Raw genomic sequence first — 14941 nt, 5'->3', positions numbered from 1 at the left:
AATTCGTAGTGAAAACGCTTGGTGAGGTCCCAGGTGTCTGTAGTGCTGAGTTCTTTCAAGGGTTTATTGATAGTTCTTCAGACATGGCACCCAAAAGTAGCTATTGACCTGAATCCCGGCATTTTTCATCTCCTTTCTTAGTAGCCTTCTAAAAGCAATTGACAGAAGTGCATAGTATAAGACCACTGAGCTCACACCTATTTGCTCCCTAAAGGAGGGAGTAATGTCTCACCCCTCAAGAAGGATCCATCTGATGCAGTGGAAAAGAGGAGAGCTGTCAGAGTAGCATGTGTATTAAGATTCAATAGCCTACCTTTATTTTAGCTTTTACTGCTTGGTTAATTTTACAATGTTACTACATAAAATAATCCCTCTGCGTTTGCTATATACGTGTGGGTACATAAAGTGTATATAGATAGATACAGATATCTGTATGTTTGTAGATATATAGCTTTTTAGTGTAGAAACTAATTTCTTAGAGTAAGCGTAGGCAAGTTTGAGAGGTGCTGTCCTACCGGGTCACTATTTTGTAGTCAGGACAGTTTTTCAGCATGTGGCAAGATACTGAAGAAATCTTCTGAAAGGTCTCAGAAGTCCGTGGCACTGCACAATACAGAATTATTTCTTATTGTAGTCAGAATCCAGCTTTGCCATTAAAGAGTGTAATAACTGGCTGGTGCTAGTAATTGTTATAATTTTATTCCCTGCTCAGCCAGACAAGATTAGAAATACATTTGCTCTATATGTTTGGTTTATTTTTATAAATCAAGTATTAGGGCTAGTGATAAGCATTTTTGTAATCTTTAATTTTTAATGTTTAACACATTGTTGCACTTGTCTGTCAAATGCTAACTAATGCATCTTGTTCATACACACCTGTACATACAGAAGTGTGTGTATTTATATGTACGCCAGTGCATGTGTTGGTAAAATTTCTATCCTGTCTACAGTGAATTGAGCAGTTTTTAACTTAATCTTTTTTTTTTTAAACAGAATATCTTTACAAATCATACCCTCGATGTGAATGTAAGATGGTTAGCAGTGCTGTACTTCAAAAATGGAATTGATCGCTACTGGAGACGAGTCGCACCACAGTAAGTTTTGATTTTCTTCCACTTCACCTTTTACAGTAGGTTTTGTTACACTTGCCATGCTGGAAATGAGCAAATTTCTTGGTAGAAGTTATTTCAGAATTCATTGTGAAACTTATAAAATGTTGAAGCATTAGGATTCAATTATGTTGAGTCTGTTTTCATATTACTTCTTACAACTCTGTTCATGTTTTACTTTTAAAAACTGAGTTAGACTATTTCATAGAAACCAGATTTTGAAGTGATGTGATAAGCTTTGTAAGTGGCAGATGTGAAAGGTAGGAAGTCTCTTGAGAGATTATTAAGGACACATTACATTTAAGATGATTAATAATTCATATTGAACATCTACATGAGAAGGAGGAAGTAGCTATCATAATAGCAAGTTCTGATCTTCATTTTCTGTTGTTCTGATATGTGGGTTCTGCTAATGCATGACAAAACGTTCCCCAAAGAAGCGAAAAATCCAGTTAGTATTCTGGAGCATCAAATCATTTACTTAAAAGTTACAAACAATACAATTATGATTTGTCATAGAATCATAGAATAGTTTGGGTTGGAAGGGACCTTTAAAGGTCATCTAGTGCAACCCCCTGCAATTGGCAGGGACATCTTCAACTAGATCACGTTGCTCACAGCCCTGTCCAACCTGACTGTGAATGTTTCCAGGGATGGGGCATCTACCACCTCTCTGGGAAACATGTTCTGGTGTTTCACCATCCTCATCATAAAACATTTTTTCCTTATATCTAGTCTAAATCTACCTTCTTTCAGTTTAAAACTGTTACACCTTGTTCTATCACTACTAGCCCTACAAAAAGTTTGTCACCGACTTTCTTATAAGCCCCCTTCAAATACTGAAAGGCCACGATAACATCTCCCTGAGGCCTTCTCTTCTGCAGGCTGAACAACCCCAATTCTCTAAGCCTATCCTCATAGGAGAGGTATTCCACGCCCCTGATCATTTTTGTGGCCCTTCTCTGGTCCTGCTCCAACAGGTACATGTCTTTCCTGTACTGAGAGCCCCAGAGCTGGATGCCATATTCCAAGTGGGGTCTCACCAGAGTGGAGTAGAGGGGTAGAACACCTCCCCTTGAGGTGCTGGCCCCATTTCTTTTGATGCAGCCCAGGATGCAGTTGGCTTTCTGGGCTGCATGTGCACATTGTCGGCTCGTGTCCAGCTTTTCATCCACCAGTGCCCCTAAGTCCTGCTCAGCAGGGCTGCTCTCAATCCCTTCATCCCCCAGCCTGTATTGGTACCAGGGGTTGCTTAGACCCAGGTGCAGGACCTTGTACTTGGTCTTGTGGAACCTCATGAGGTTCATGCAGGCCCACTTCTCTAAAGATCTGCCATCTGTCTTCTGCTCCCTTGTCTCTTGAGGGCAGTTTCCCTGAGGGTCCTATTGACTAACTCCTTGAACAGCTGGAAGTTTGCTTTCCTGAAGTTCAAAGTCTGGACTTTACTTTTTGCCTGAGCCATATCCCTCAGGACTGTGAACTCCACCAGTGCATGATCACTGCAGCCCAGGCAGACTCCAGTCTTGGTGTCACCAATTAGCTCTCTTGTGTTGGTGACCGTCAGGTCCAGTATCACATCCCCTCCAGTAGGACTGTCTGTTACCCGGCTTAAGAAGTTATCCTCAATGGATTCCAGAAGTCTCCTGGGTTGCTTAGAGCTCACTGTGCTGCTTTTCCAGCAGATGTTGGGGTGGTTGAAGTCCCCCAGCAGGACAAGAGCCTGTGACCACAATGCCTTCTGTAGCTGGAGTAAGAAGGCATCGTCAATAGGTTTACCTTGATTGGGGCACCTGTAGTAGCCACCAACCACGAGGTTATTTGTTGCCTCTGTCTCTCTTACTCATATGCTTTCAATGTGCCCGTGGCTATTCTTCAGAGACAGCTCTTCACGCTCTATACATTTTTTTGATGTAGAGGGCAATCCCTCCGCCCCTCCTTCCTCACCTGTCCCTTCTGAAGAGCCTGTAGCCACTGACAGCCGCACTCTAGTCATGGGATTAGTTCCAGAAGTTTCAGTAATGGCAGTTAGGTCGTAGCTTTCTGTCAATGTGGTGACTTTCAACTCCTCCTGTTTGTTGCCCATGCTGTGTGCATTGGTGTAGAGGCACTCCAGCTGGGCTGTCAGCTGTGTCACCTTTATTGAGGAAGTCCCTTAATTCCTTTGAGGTATTTAACTGGTGTTCCCCTGTTGGCTCCTGTTGCCCCAGGAGCCCCTGGCTTAGATTTCAAGTGTCCTGCAGTGTACCTAGCATGTCCCAGAGCTACAGCCTGAGGGTGCTTGCTTCTCACGGGCAAGACTGATTTTAACTCCACCCCTTCAAGCCTAGTTTAAAGCTCTGTCAATAAGCCCTGCTAGCTTGTGAGTCAAAGACCCTCTTCCCCCTTTGAGAAAGGTTTATCTCATCTGACACCAGCAGGCATAGTGCCATGTAGGCTATCCCATTATTGAAAAACCAAAAATGATGGTGGTGACACCAGCCGTGGAGCCATGTATTAATAGACTGGGTCTGTCTGTTTCTTCCAGCATCAATGCCTGCAACTGGAAACATAGAGGTAAAAATAAAATGTGCTCCAGATTCCCCTAGCAACCGTCCCAAGGCCCTGAAGTCTCTTCTGGTCACCTTTGGACTATGCGTTGTGGCTTCATTGCCACCCACATGGGAGAGCAGTGGTGGGTAATAGTCCGAGGGCCGTACCAGGCTAGGAAGTTTCCTAGTGATGTCCTTAATCCAGGCCCTAGGGAGGCACTAGACTTCCCTAAGAGGAGGGTCTGTCCTGCATATAATGTGCTTCTTAGTGTTCAGTGTGAAGTTTTTTCTTTGTCCTTTGAGACGTAGGTGTAATTTCAAAAAGGATTTCAATTTTACTTTGCTATTTTCAGGAACTAAGAAAGACCTGGAAGTGTTCAGTCCGTCTCTTAAATGCCACTAATATAAATAGGTGGGACGTCACTGTCAGGTTGTGGAGGGTGTAAATTGGAATTCCAGGTCCATTTTTTTTTTGGCTCATGAATCTAAGCTAGTTCAGAAAGTATGGCATGATTTTCATTGTGCTATTTATTTGAGATCGTGTTTTTGTGATTTTACCTGACATTGTAAGCTTTTCTGAAGATCCACCGAAAGAGGGAAGAGTGAAATTCTGCATCTGTAGGACACTTTAAGTAGTGTAGTACTCCTTCATTATTACATAGAGTACTAGAGTTTTTTTATATGTGGATTAGTATACAATTGCAAAACATCTGCAAGCATTCAGATTCTCTTTTATTCAAGAGGAAAATACCATCTTTTGCATGGAAGATGGCATAGATCTTTAATGTTTCTGGTTTAAGTGATGAGGTAATGCTGCTTACGTTACTGGTACTTAGCAAGCGTTATTTGAAGCAATTATAATATATTGTTCCAATTTGTTAATATTTTTAGCTAGATACAGTAGCACTTCTGGTGGGGAAAAAACCCATGGTTCCTTTCCTGCAGAAGTATTGACTACCATTTTACTGTTTGAACTGAGGCAAAAATTGAATATCGGTCTTTCAATGCACTTTTCTTGTTGCAAATTTAATGCAATTAAAAAAAAATCATTGGCTACTATTAAAGATTCCATGGGATGAATCTATATTAAATTTCCTGTGTAAGTCAAATTTTCCCCCACTTCTAGTTTTTCTATTGCAAGTTTAACACAATGTATATGTGAATATAAAAAAAAAAAAATGCTGGCTGCTGTTAAAGATTCTGTGTGGTAAATATGTATTAAACTTCCAATCTATGTCCACTTTTTTTCTTTCCTAATTTTTTTTTGTTCAATTTCTCATATGTGACATCTTGTCAGTATTTTGCACTCACCTAGATTGCTCTTCTCTTAGCAGAATATGTTGAGGGCATTTTGAGAGATGCTGCTTTTAAGATGTAATTTCTCAGTGGATTGTTTTGTGAACAATTGTGTTTTGGATACCATGATTTTTGAAGGTTTCACTGTAAAGGCTGTATTTTTGTTGTCCTTGCAAAATTCTCATCTTTTCATCTGGTTTTATCACATTAGCAGCTGTCCCATGTCTACCCATGGTAGTACCTCAAAGGTTGTTCTGATCTACCTAGCCTGTTTGGTAGAGCAGATGTTGGATTTGGACGTGACTGGTTTCTGCTACCTTTCGAAGGAAAACATTGATTTAAACTTGTGTTTTTCTCAGTGGGGTGCTAACTCAGGTCTATCTGCTTTACTCAGCTGTTGATTCTTACAAAATCTGAGGGGGGGAAAAAAAAGACATACTGTTGACCTTTCTGCTCTTTGCCAAATGTAGTTGAAATTTGCCAGGTAGTTTGAATACTTATGAGAATTGGAAGAGGCTTCTTGCAGACAGATAATATGTTCATATAGCCCTAATTCCTTAGTAGATCACTGCTAGATATGGTTCCTTTTAGAACAATTTGTCTTTGATATTTATGTGCTTGTGCAAGACTTTAAATCTCCAAGAAATTTCCCAGTAAGTTAAATGCCTCTGTTGTACAAGTGTGCTGAAGTTAGTTTCAGATGAATCAAGCAGGATGAGCTTTACTCTTCTTCTGCTGAGCGTTCGTGGTTTCTCAGCTGCTACGACTACAAAGCAGGAAAATTATGAGATTGTGAATTCTTTGGACAGTACAGTACTTGAGTGTTTTATTCTGCTAAAATATGTAGCTACAGAACAGTGAATACAAACAACTTTAGTTAGAAAAAGTGAGCCTTCTGAAATATTTTGCTTTTTGCACATGTTCACTGATACTGTTGGCCCTATTCATGCTAATTATTCTCCACATGCCTTGGACTTAAAGCAGCATTTTCCAGTGAGAGTGACTTTACAGGTGGGCTTGTGAACTTTCTGCCTCCTGCTTTCTTGGGCAGCTTTCCAGATTGCCATGGAGAAGAGCCTAGGGTTGTCATAGCCTCTTTTCAGGCACAGTCTGGCCTGTTTTTTGGAATTGTTTTCAGCCTCCTCAAAAGGTGGTCTCACTCCATGATTTTGCACGTGGTTCTGGTTTCTTCAGAAATGGCTTTTCTTGAATTCAGGTGTTATAAAGTGCTCCTTTTCTTGAACATGTTTTTGATTTTAGAGATAATTACTGTTAAATCCTGTCTCTTATGTTCTCTTTGTTCTCTGATTTGATTACCATGTGGACATCTTTAATAATACTTCTCAAATCCATGCTTTTATTTGTTTGCGTGATAACTATAAATATATCTTCAGATTTGGATTTCTGGTTTATGAAATAATAGACTTTTTTTTAAGCTCCAAAAGAACTTTTTAAGTATTTGGATATGTTTTCCTGTACCACAAATGCAGAAAAAGATCAGAAACTTTGAAATTGAAAATTGTGAGGCATTGCAAGATAAATACCTAGAAGTTAATCTCTAGGAGAACTTGTTTAAAGTTTTGCGATTCAGTGCTGAACCTGTTGAATGACGCGCATCCTTCCTTCCTGCTGACCTGCCTATACCTTGTGCATGGGGTTGTGGGGCGTTAAAGGCGGGTGAAGTCAGTGCTGCCGGCGGCGACGTCGGTGCCTCCTGGGGGGGCGGTCTCTGTATTGGGACACCCCATCTCCAGGAGATGTCGCTGTTCCATTGCCAGACGCCGTCATCGCTCCCTGGCGAACCCTTGGACGTCCTCCAGCTCCTGTCACATAAGGCACTGTACCACTTGCATCTGCAACGATTTCTTAAATTTTATTGTTTGGTGGTGTTTTTCTTTTTTTTTTTATTGCTCTTTGCCAGTTTTGCTTATAACAACCTTCTGTATTTGAGGTGTTCGTCTTCACAAGACTGTTTCTTTTCCTTCCTTTGTTTTGCTTGTAATGGCAAAAGCTTAATTACAGCATTTTTCATTTTAGTCAGTAATGAATTGAATGCTTGCTGCTCTTGGAATATGCATATGATTAATATAATTATGAAAAAATGATTAAGGCAAGGGGCATTGTGAGCTCAAAAACATGGTAAATGAAATAATATAAAGGAACTTTTTTTTTCTTTACAAAGCAGGTTTATTCAGTGCTTTTTGTTATCCCTGAAAGTGAGTTACTGTACAAGCTACATTTAGATGAGATTAGATTTCTTAATTTTATTAATAGTAGCTTGCAAGTTTTAGAAATTGCTTAGGTATGCCTGTATGTGTGAAACTTGTATACTGTGGTTTTGTATTAAAAAAAAAAAAAAAGGACCACAGAAACTCATTTATGTCATCTAGTGGCTTTAGATTAATAACTGAAATAGTTCCCTGCAGGAAAAACTTCTACTATTGCAGAAATCTTTCTAAACTTTACCCAAAATGTTTTTAGGCATCGTTTATTTTTATGTAAAAAAAAAACAAAAAAAAAAAAAAACAAAAAAACAAAAAAAAAAACAAACAAACCTTAAAGCCTAAGTCTTGATAAAAAATAATTTAAATGTGATTTCTGAGTGCTATAAATTACCTTTGAAAGTAAGACCTAGTGTACAGTTCTGAGTCACCAGTGAAACAATTTTTCTCCCTTCTGTACTATACTTAGAATGATAAGTTTTTGTTTGGGAAATAGCGAGTACTTGTGTTATATACAGAAGGGAAAAAAGTAAAAACTAGAATGTTGTAAATGGTCGATCTTAGGGTAAATCCTACCTCTTCTTTTTTTTTTTTTTTTATTTTGAGATGAATATTTAGGCCTGTCTAGATGAGTGAAAAAGCTGTGTTGTAGGGAGCTTTAGGCATCATTTTAAGTCTCACTATATAAAACTAGTAGGTTAGTATCTGTGCTTGAGGTCAGACAACAGAAAGTGGTTGTGTAAGTGTGTATAATTTTCTTAGTTTCCAGCCACTAGACTTCATTGAGATGTGATGATTGCATGAGTGCTTGTAAACTGTTGCAAAGTTGGGTAAAACAGTTTCATCTAAAAAACCTTGCGTGATAACTTAAGTCTTTTTATGTACAAGCAACAGCTTTCTAGGGGCTATCATTAAAGGCAAGTTGACTTTTTTTTTTTACTGATTGAATAATCTATAAATACCAACAAAGCATTTTAAAAGCAGTTTGACTACACGGGACATATGAAGTCCGAAGTAGTGGAGAAGTGATATGGTACTGTAAGTTGTAGTCTTAAGCTGATAGAGGTTACTTAAAAAGGAAGTATAAAAATAGTGTAAAGCTTTACTTGAATGAAAGTTAGCCTTTAGGGCTTAGAATTTATCCTTCTTACTAGTTTTCCTTGCGTTTTTGAAGACTATATCAATATATTTTTCATTCAAAGGTACAATTTTCAAAGGATATTTTTAAGTGTAGCCGTATGACTTCCTTATAGGAAAGGATTTGTAGTAGAAAAGGATTATTGCTTTTGCAAAACACCTGTCATCTGGTACCATGATTGTCTTATACTGGGCACCTTTTTGTCATTGTCCGTTAGTTAGTATACATGGGCAAAGTAATGCTTGAGTGAGTCACCACAGTGATAACTGTGTAATAACTATCTAATGACAATCAGTTTATAGTTTGTACAGTTTTTCTTTATTTTTGTAATATATCTGGGTACCTTACTCCCTGAATGTTCTCTTTTGCCATTTGTGTTTACAAAAGTCACATCAAAACCTGAGGTTGAAAGGTGCAATAAATATTTCTATGTTTCACTGCTTCTTTTTCAGTATCTCTGAGATAGCAGAAAAACAAGGGATGTTCTCTTGATAGTTTATCAAACTGAAATACATCAGTTTCAAGGAAATTATGTATAAAAGTAATCTTCTTCCAGTCAAACACAGATGTACTAATGGAGTGATCGTTTTAACTTCTATGTCTAATAATAGTGAGAAAATAATTCTAAAATAAATTAGTAGTTGGTTTTTTTATTGAAAATTAAATAATATTCTAATAAATATATCCTGACAGTGCTCTTTCTGAAGAAGAAAAAACTACGTTGCGTGCTGGACTTATCACCAACTTTAATGAGCCAGTGAATCAGGTTGGTGGTGAACGATTATTACTCTCCCAGCAAATGCTTGTATTGGTATATAATTTGGTTTCTCTCTTTACGAAGTGTTTAATAACAATAATAAAGTTGACAAGTTGGAATTTATGTGATGCCTTTTAGACAGATCTTTATGTTGAAGTAAGATCTTTTTCTGTAGATCATAATTCAACACTTCATCTCTTTGTTTTTTTTTTATTTTTGTTGCAGTGGCAGTTTATGTTGTCCCTTGCTGTTTAGACAAACACTTGGTGAAATGGTTCAGGGAATGGATGTAGCTCAAAAATAACCTTCTCTCCCTGTGTGATTTTTCTTTTTTCAGCTGTATGTGTTCTCTGATATGACTCCCAGTATGGCTGTACAAGGAAGTGTGGTGGTGGTGTAGCAGGAATGAGCTGTTGAGAATGCTGCTGCATAAACCCGCCTAAGCAGTATTGCTGTCACATATCCAATCACAGCATTAATGAATTTATATAGACATAATAAAGCTTCAGTATGATGTGTCTTGCCTTACATAAAGTCACTAATTTTAAGCTACTATTTTGATTAGAATAAAGGTTTATTGTTAAATTGAGTACAGAGCTAATGTTAGGAGCTCAGAATATGCATAGGCTAGATGAATCAGTCTTCCTTCTGCTAGCTTATTCTTGCTCATATAAGTATGACATTCTGCAAGGAAGTATTTGCTAATATTTTAAACTGGGTCTTAAAGCACTTTTTCAAGAAAATATAGACATGATTTGCAAAAGGTAAAGCTTAAAAGGTACAGCAAACAAACTTCCATTCTGCAGACAGTTCAATTTCAACTCTTCAGGATTCCTCAGTGAGATTAATGTTATTAGTAGGATTAAAGCAATGTATCAAAATCAGAGTAACTTAGTCTTTGTAGAAGACTTTGTGCAATGATAATTTTGACTAGAATTTTAAGTTTTTATTTTAAATGCAAATTTTTTAAAATGGAGGTTGACATAGAAAATAACTTTAAATTTATAGTGCAGGTATAGTTTCAATGTAAAAAATATGACCAAACATTACTTTTTTCTTTATTTCAACCAAAAAGAACTATGAAGTATATAATATTGGACCATAGTGTGTATCATTTTTGCTACTATTAGGTAGTATAAAATTTATCAAATATTCCATTTTGAAGTGGTTGCATGGTATTTAAATTTCTAAAAACCTAATGTTAACTGGATTGTATGTAGAAGAATTCAAACTTTTTATCAATAATTTTTCCATGCCTCCATTAGTATTTAATCAGTTAGCATGCTAAAACAATAGTGTAATTTATAGTTATAAATTCCACTGCTGATGAAGCCTTCTGAACTGCTGAGACTATAGTTGCAGGCTGAGGTTGGAACCTCTTTAACTGACATGTTAAAGACTAGTGGCTTTATGTATTTATTTGTGTGTCCTTATGATGCTTTTGGGATGTAGTCTTTTAAGATATGGAGGATTTTGTTTTATTTTATGCCAGCAGCCTGCTCCTAAATGATTGCCCAAACAATTGTTGTGATATTGGAGTATGTTCAGAGTCCATCTGCCTTTCTCCCCTGTTTGCCAATATGTGTTGTAGCTATCTTGAGGTTTCCTTTCAGAGGCACCTTTCATTTAGTCCCCATTCTGCTTGATATGTCTGAATTTTGATATGTTGTGTTCCTGATGAGTGCTCTTTTCCAGTCACAAATAATTCACAACATAGTTGATATCTGCTTGTGCTTTTGGGATCATTGAAGGTAGAAAAATTATCACCCTTGTATGTATGAAAAGAAGAACAAAAAAAAAAAAACCCAAAAAAAAACCCACCCCAAAATTTAAGAATTATAGTATTGGGATGTGATGATACAAGCTGACTTCCAGGGGAGGGGGAAAAGAAAAACAGAACATACCATATGTTTGGAGCGTAATTTCCTTGCCCTCTGAAGATATTTACCATATGGAGGGAACAGAGGAACAAAATACTTCTTGAAATGTATGACAGCAGATTTTTTTTTTTTTTTTTTTTTCCCCACTTAAAAAGCCAGTCCACAAGGAAAAAGTACTGTTAGCATCCCTGGAGAGGTTGCTTCTTGTATCACATATGGAGAAGAGTTTATTTGATCACTCCTGCCAATCAACATCACTTGATCCAAGAACAAGTGAGACTCTCAGCTCTTCCTTGCAAACCTTAGTGTCAGTTTCCTGAAGCAATTCATTCTCCCTCAACAAGTGGGTAAGAATGAATATTGTAGGAAGTTTTGTGAGGTGGTCAGGCATCAGATGAAATAGCTAAGGAAGCAGTAAAGGAGGGCATGGCTATTCCCTCATGCATGTAAGTTGCTTGCATTGCTTTTGATAGCATAAGAAGGTGACTTCTTCCCTAGGCTGGAAGTGTGTTGGTAGTTGTAAGGATATGTTGAAGGTGAGAGCATCTACTTCATTAAGGTTGTCCAACCAAGGATTTCTTCAGTGTGAGTAGGATAAGAATGGGGAAGCAAGAACATGAAGTTTTTGGCTATTTGTGGTGGGGTTATGAGGGAGTATACAAAATCTATGAAGGAATGTTTAGGGGAAGGGAGTAGTAGAGCAACGAGGTGGGGAATAGACAGAGAGTATAAAAACGGACAGTCATGTGCTAAACCATGGCTAGTTGGTACTGGTGTCTCAATAAACCCTGCACCTAATCACCACCGTCTGTCCTGTCTTCTCATTTAATCCCTTGACTATCTTCCTGTGTACTCTCACTCTGTTCATTGTGTGCGCTTGCTGCAAGGACTAGGTGCCAGCTACTGGCAAGACTGGTGTGAGTGAGGTTTTGTGCCAGCAGCCCAAGTCAGACAGTGGTGTCCCTGGCCTGTGGTGTGAGCATCTGGAGCAAGTAAGAGTCTCGGCTTCAGTCACTGGGACAGGACCACAGCTCACAGGCACGTGTGCCTGCAGGGAGGGAACATGTCTATCTAAAACCTAGAACTCGGGTATAGCAGAAAGAAGGGTCATATGTATTCAGCAGTCTATTTTTGTTTGTAGAAAGCAATAGAAAACATCACTAAGTAAAAAGTGGTTCCCAAATAACCTATGTCTTCATTTATGTGGTTTCTGGAACAAATAAATTTAGTGATCTTTATATGAAATTTAAACAAGGTAGCCATCTTAGCATTTTATGTAAATATTTACTATAAATGTAAAATGGAAAACTTTTTTCTCTACATTTATTTGCATTCAGCAAACTTTAAGCAGTTTGAGGAAAAAACACAAAATTCTAGTAATTCACACTAGTGTTTGGGTTTTTGTTGTTCAGTTTTTATTTGGCTGTTAATTTCTGCATTGTACATTTCCTAAATGATCTGACTTTCTGGTATCTGTGTTTCATTTTTCTTTTTTGCAGATAGCCACTCAGATCTCTGTACTGATTGCGAAAGTTGCCAGGGTGGACTGCCCAAGGCAATGGCCAGAACTTATACCCACTCTGCTGGAATCTGTGAAAGTCCAGGATGATCTTCGACAACACAGAGCACTACTTACCTTTTATCACGTTACAAAGACCCTGGCATCCAAACGGCTTGCTGCAGATAGGAAACTTTTTTATGACGTAAGTAATGCGATGCAATATTGTGGAGCATGCAAACCATGTACTTCATGTGCTTGCCACTTCTCGTGGTTAGCTGGCCATGCGCTAATGGCAGATGTGTTGACTTTATTGTCTGCCTTTGAAACAGGAGTGCTCTTGCTTTGGGTATAGGTACCATATGAAATAACTGGAAGTCAGTTTCTAGGTGAAGTGTTTTTGAGGTTGTTATTAATTTTGCATGCAGCTTGACTGTTATTACAATAACTTGTGTTAAGAAGCAGAGCTTCATTTGCAGAACAATATTTGCACATCAGCCTTATGTTATCATGCTGTACAGCAGACCTTATTTTGTATGACTTTCCACTGGTTTTGAAAGTGTGTTCTGGATTCACAAGTCAATATTGTCTTAAAAAAAATACTGTTTTTTAGGCTTCTGTGCCACAGCATTTTTAGCTTTTATTGTCAGTGGGAATGTGTTTGATTGGGGTTTTTTCAGATCAACTTCATTCTCCAGGTTAATTAAAAGGCAAGATGTGAATGCCAATGCCAAATCTTTTCTCATGCAGTTTACATTCTCCATTGTAAGAATCCACAGATTAGAACACAGTAGTTGCATCTCCAATCCCATTTGTAGTTAGGCAATCATGTAGTACAGTTAACTGAACTTAGTGAGTTAAACATCTTTTACAAGCATGTCATATTTGAATCTTCAAAATTTTATTTTATTCCTCCATTTTAAACAAAAATATTGTAGTGCAGATAATAAAGACTCTTTCTGGAGGTTTACCTATTTATGTATAAAAAAAAATTCTGGCAGTGTAATCATTAAGGTGAAATTTTATTCGTCAGAAGTCTGAGGAACTGAATGCTGGCTCTTGTAATAGCGCAGGACTGAAATGATGTGTTGCTATGAGATGTGTGTGTAGAGGAACAGTGTTTTCTCTCTGCCATGTATAGGTATGGATGAATATAATCTCTGTATAGGAAATACTTGTTTATATTTTGAAATTTATTAGCCCATTATATGTGATTTCGATAACTGAACAATGCAGGTTTTGGTATATTCACAGATATTAATTGCAGAGCAATAAAGCAAGCAAGATAATGACTTCTTTTCTAGAGCTCTCCTAAACCAAGATGTTGCTTTTACTGCCTGGTTATGCACCTGAAAATACAGTTAATGCTCAAGCATATAGCAAAAAGATCAAAACCCAGTCCCCAAGCCCCACGCTCATAAAATAGCTAAATCCATACCATCTCAATAGAGGGACAGAAAGGAATTTATAGGTCGTAAGGTCCAGCATTTGTTGTTAAAGTTGTCATGTCCAACAGTGTCTTTACTGCATTTCCACCGTCTTATCAGGTTCAAAAAGAGCTCAGTTACCTTCAGTCATTTTTGTGTTTCCAAGAAACTCATGAAACTTGCATGAGCCTTTTTCCTTGTGGAATACCATTTTTCCAGCATGATATTTTCATTGTATATTCTTCAATACATAAAGTGAGACAACTTCAGACATGTGAAGAAAAGGCTTATAACGATCCTTTTTAGATTTCTGAGGCAGTACTTGTCAAAAATATAATTGAAATTTCATTTTAATAAGCATACTCTTTAAGCAGTTTTTTTATGCTTAAATGTGGTTTTTAACTTGTGGATATGTTCAGTATCCAAAGTTCCTCTATCATCCGGTTTGACATGAATGAAAAAATTTCAGTGTATCCAGTTTCACTGCACTGGTAACACTGTGTGTTAACAGTTTTTTGAAGTTTAGGTGGGAAAAAAATTTCCTGAGGATCTGGCACTATAGGGTTCACATTTAAGGATCCTTTCTTTTTTAAATAATGGCAAAAAATGAACAACTTTGAAGTCTGCTGCTTGCGTCTCCTGGGCAGGGGATTTCCCATCTATTGGGTGGCATGTGACTTCTCTTGGACAGTCAAAAAACCTTTCTTGTGGAATGTGGCCATTTGAAGCTAGAAGTTCTAAAAACTAAAGTAACAGATTGCAAATGTTCATGATACTTTCAAGTAAGTAGTTACAGTTTCAATGTTCTTTTTTAGTACAGCTTTGGAAACACTTGATAACTTTTTTCATGTAATATGGTTCTTGAAGATTACAAGGTCATGCTTACAGATGAGGCATCCCTTACTGAACTCTGTTACCTGAGGTTTAAAAAGAAAAAAATTATAGATCGTGATACAGTAACTTGTAAATGCAGCTTACTTATAACTTCATGTTTCCAGTGAATAGTACAGTTATGATCGTAATTACATTAATGATCTTCAAGGTAGAATTGACTGCGTTAGTACAAATTGAAAAATGTAATATCTG

At 37.6% G+C, this 14941-nt stretch overlaps 1 protein-coding gene across 1 annotated transcript in view; it reads left to right on the top strand.

Moving 5' to 3' along the window:
- The window catches only part of IPO11 (importin 11), an 83270-nt gene that overhangs the window by 2517 nt on the left and 65812 nt on the right, over nucleotides 1–14941 (top strand). The window contains exons 2-4 of the mRNA XM_082497011.1: nucleotides 994–1094; nucleotides 8987–9059; nucleotides 12430–12633. Of these exons, the coding sequence (XP_082353137.1) occupies nucleotides 994–1094; nucleotides 8987–9059; nucleotides 12430–12633 (378 nt within the window). The remainder of the gene's footprint in view (nucleotides 1–993; nucleotides 1095–8986; nucleotides 9060–12429; nucleotides 12634–14941) is intronic.

Source organism: Vanellus vanellus, assembly GCF_965231255.1.
Source record: "Vanellus vanellus genome assembly, chromosome: Z".
Classification (NCBI taxonomy): domain Eukaryota; kingdom Metazoa; phylum Chordata; class Aves; order Charadriiformes; family Charadriidae; genus Vanellus; species Vanellus vanellus.
This window is presented reverse-complemented; position numbering and strand designations above follow the sequence as displayed.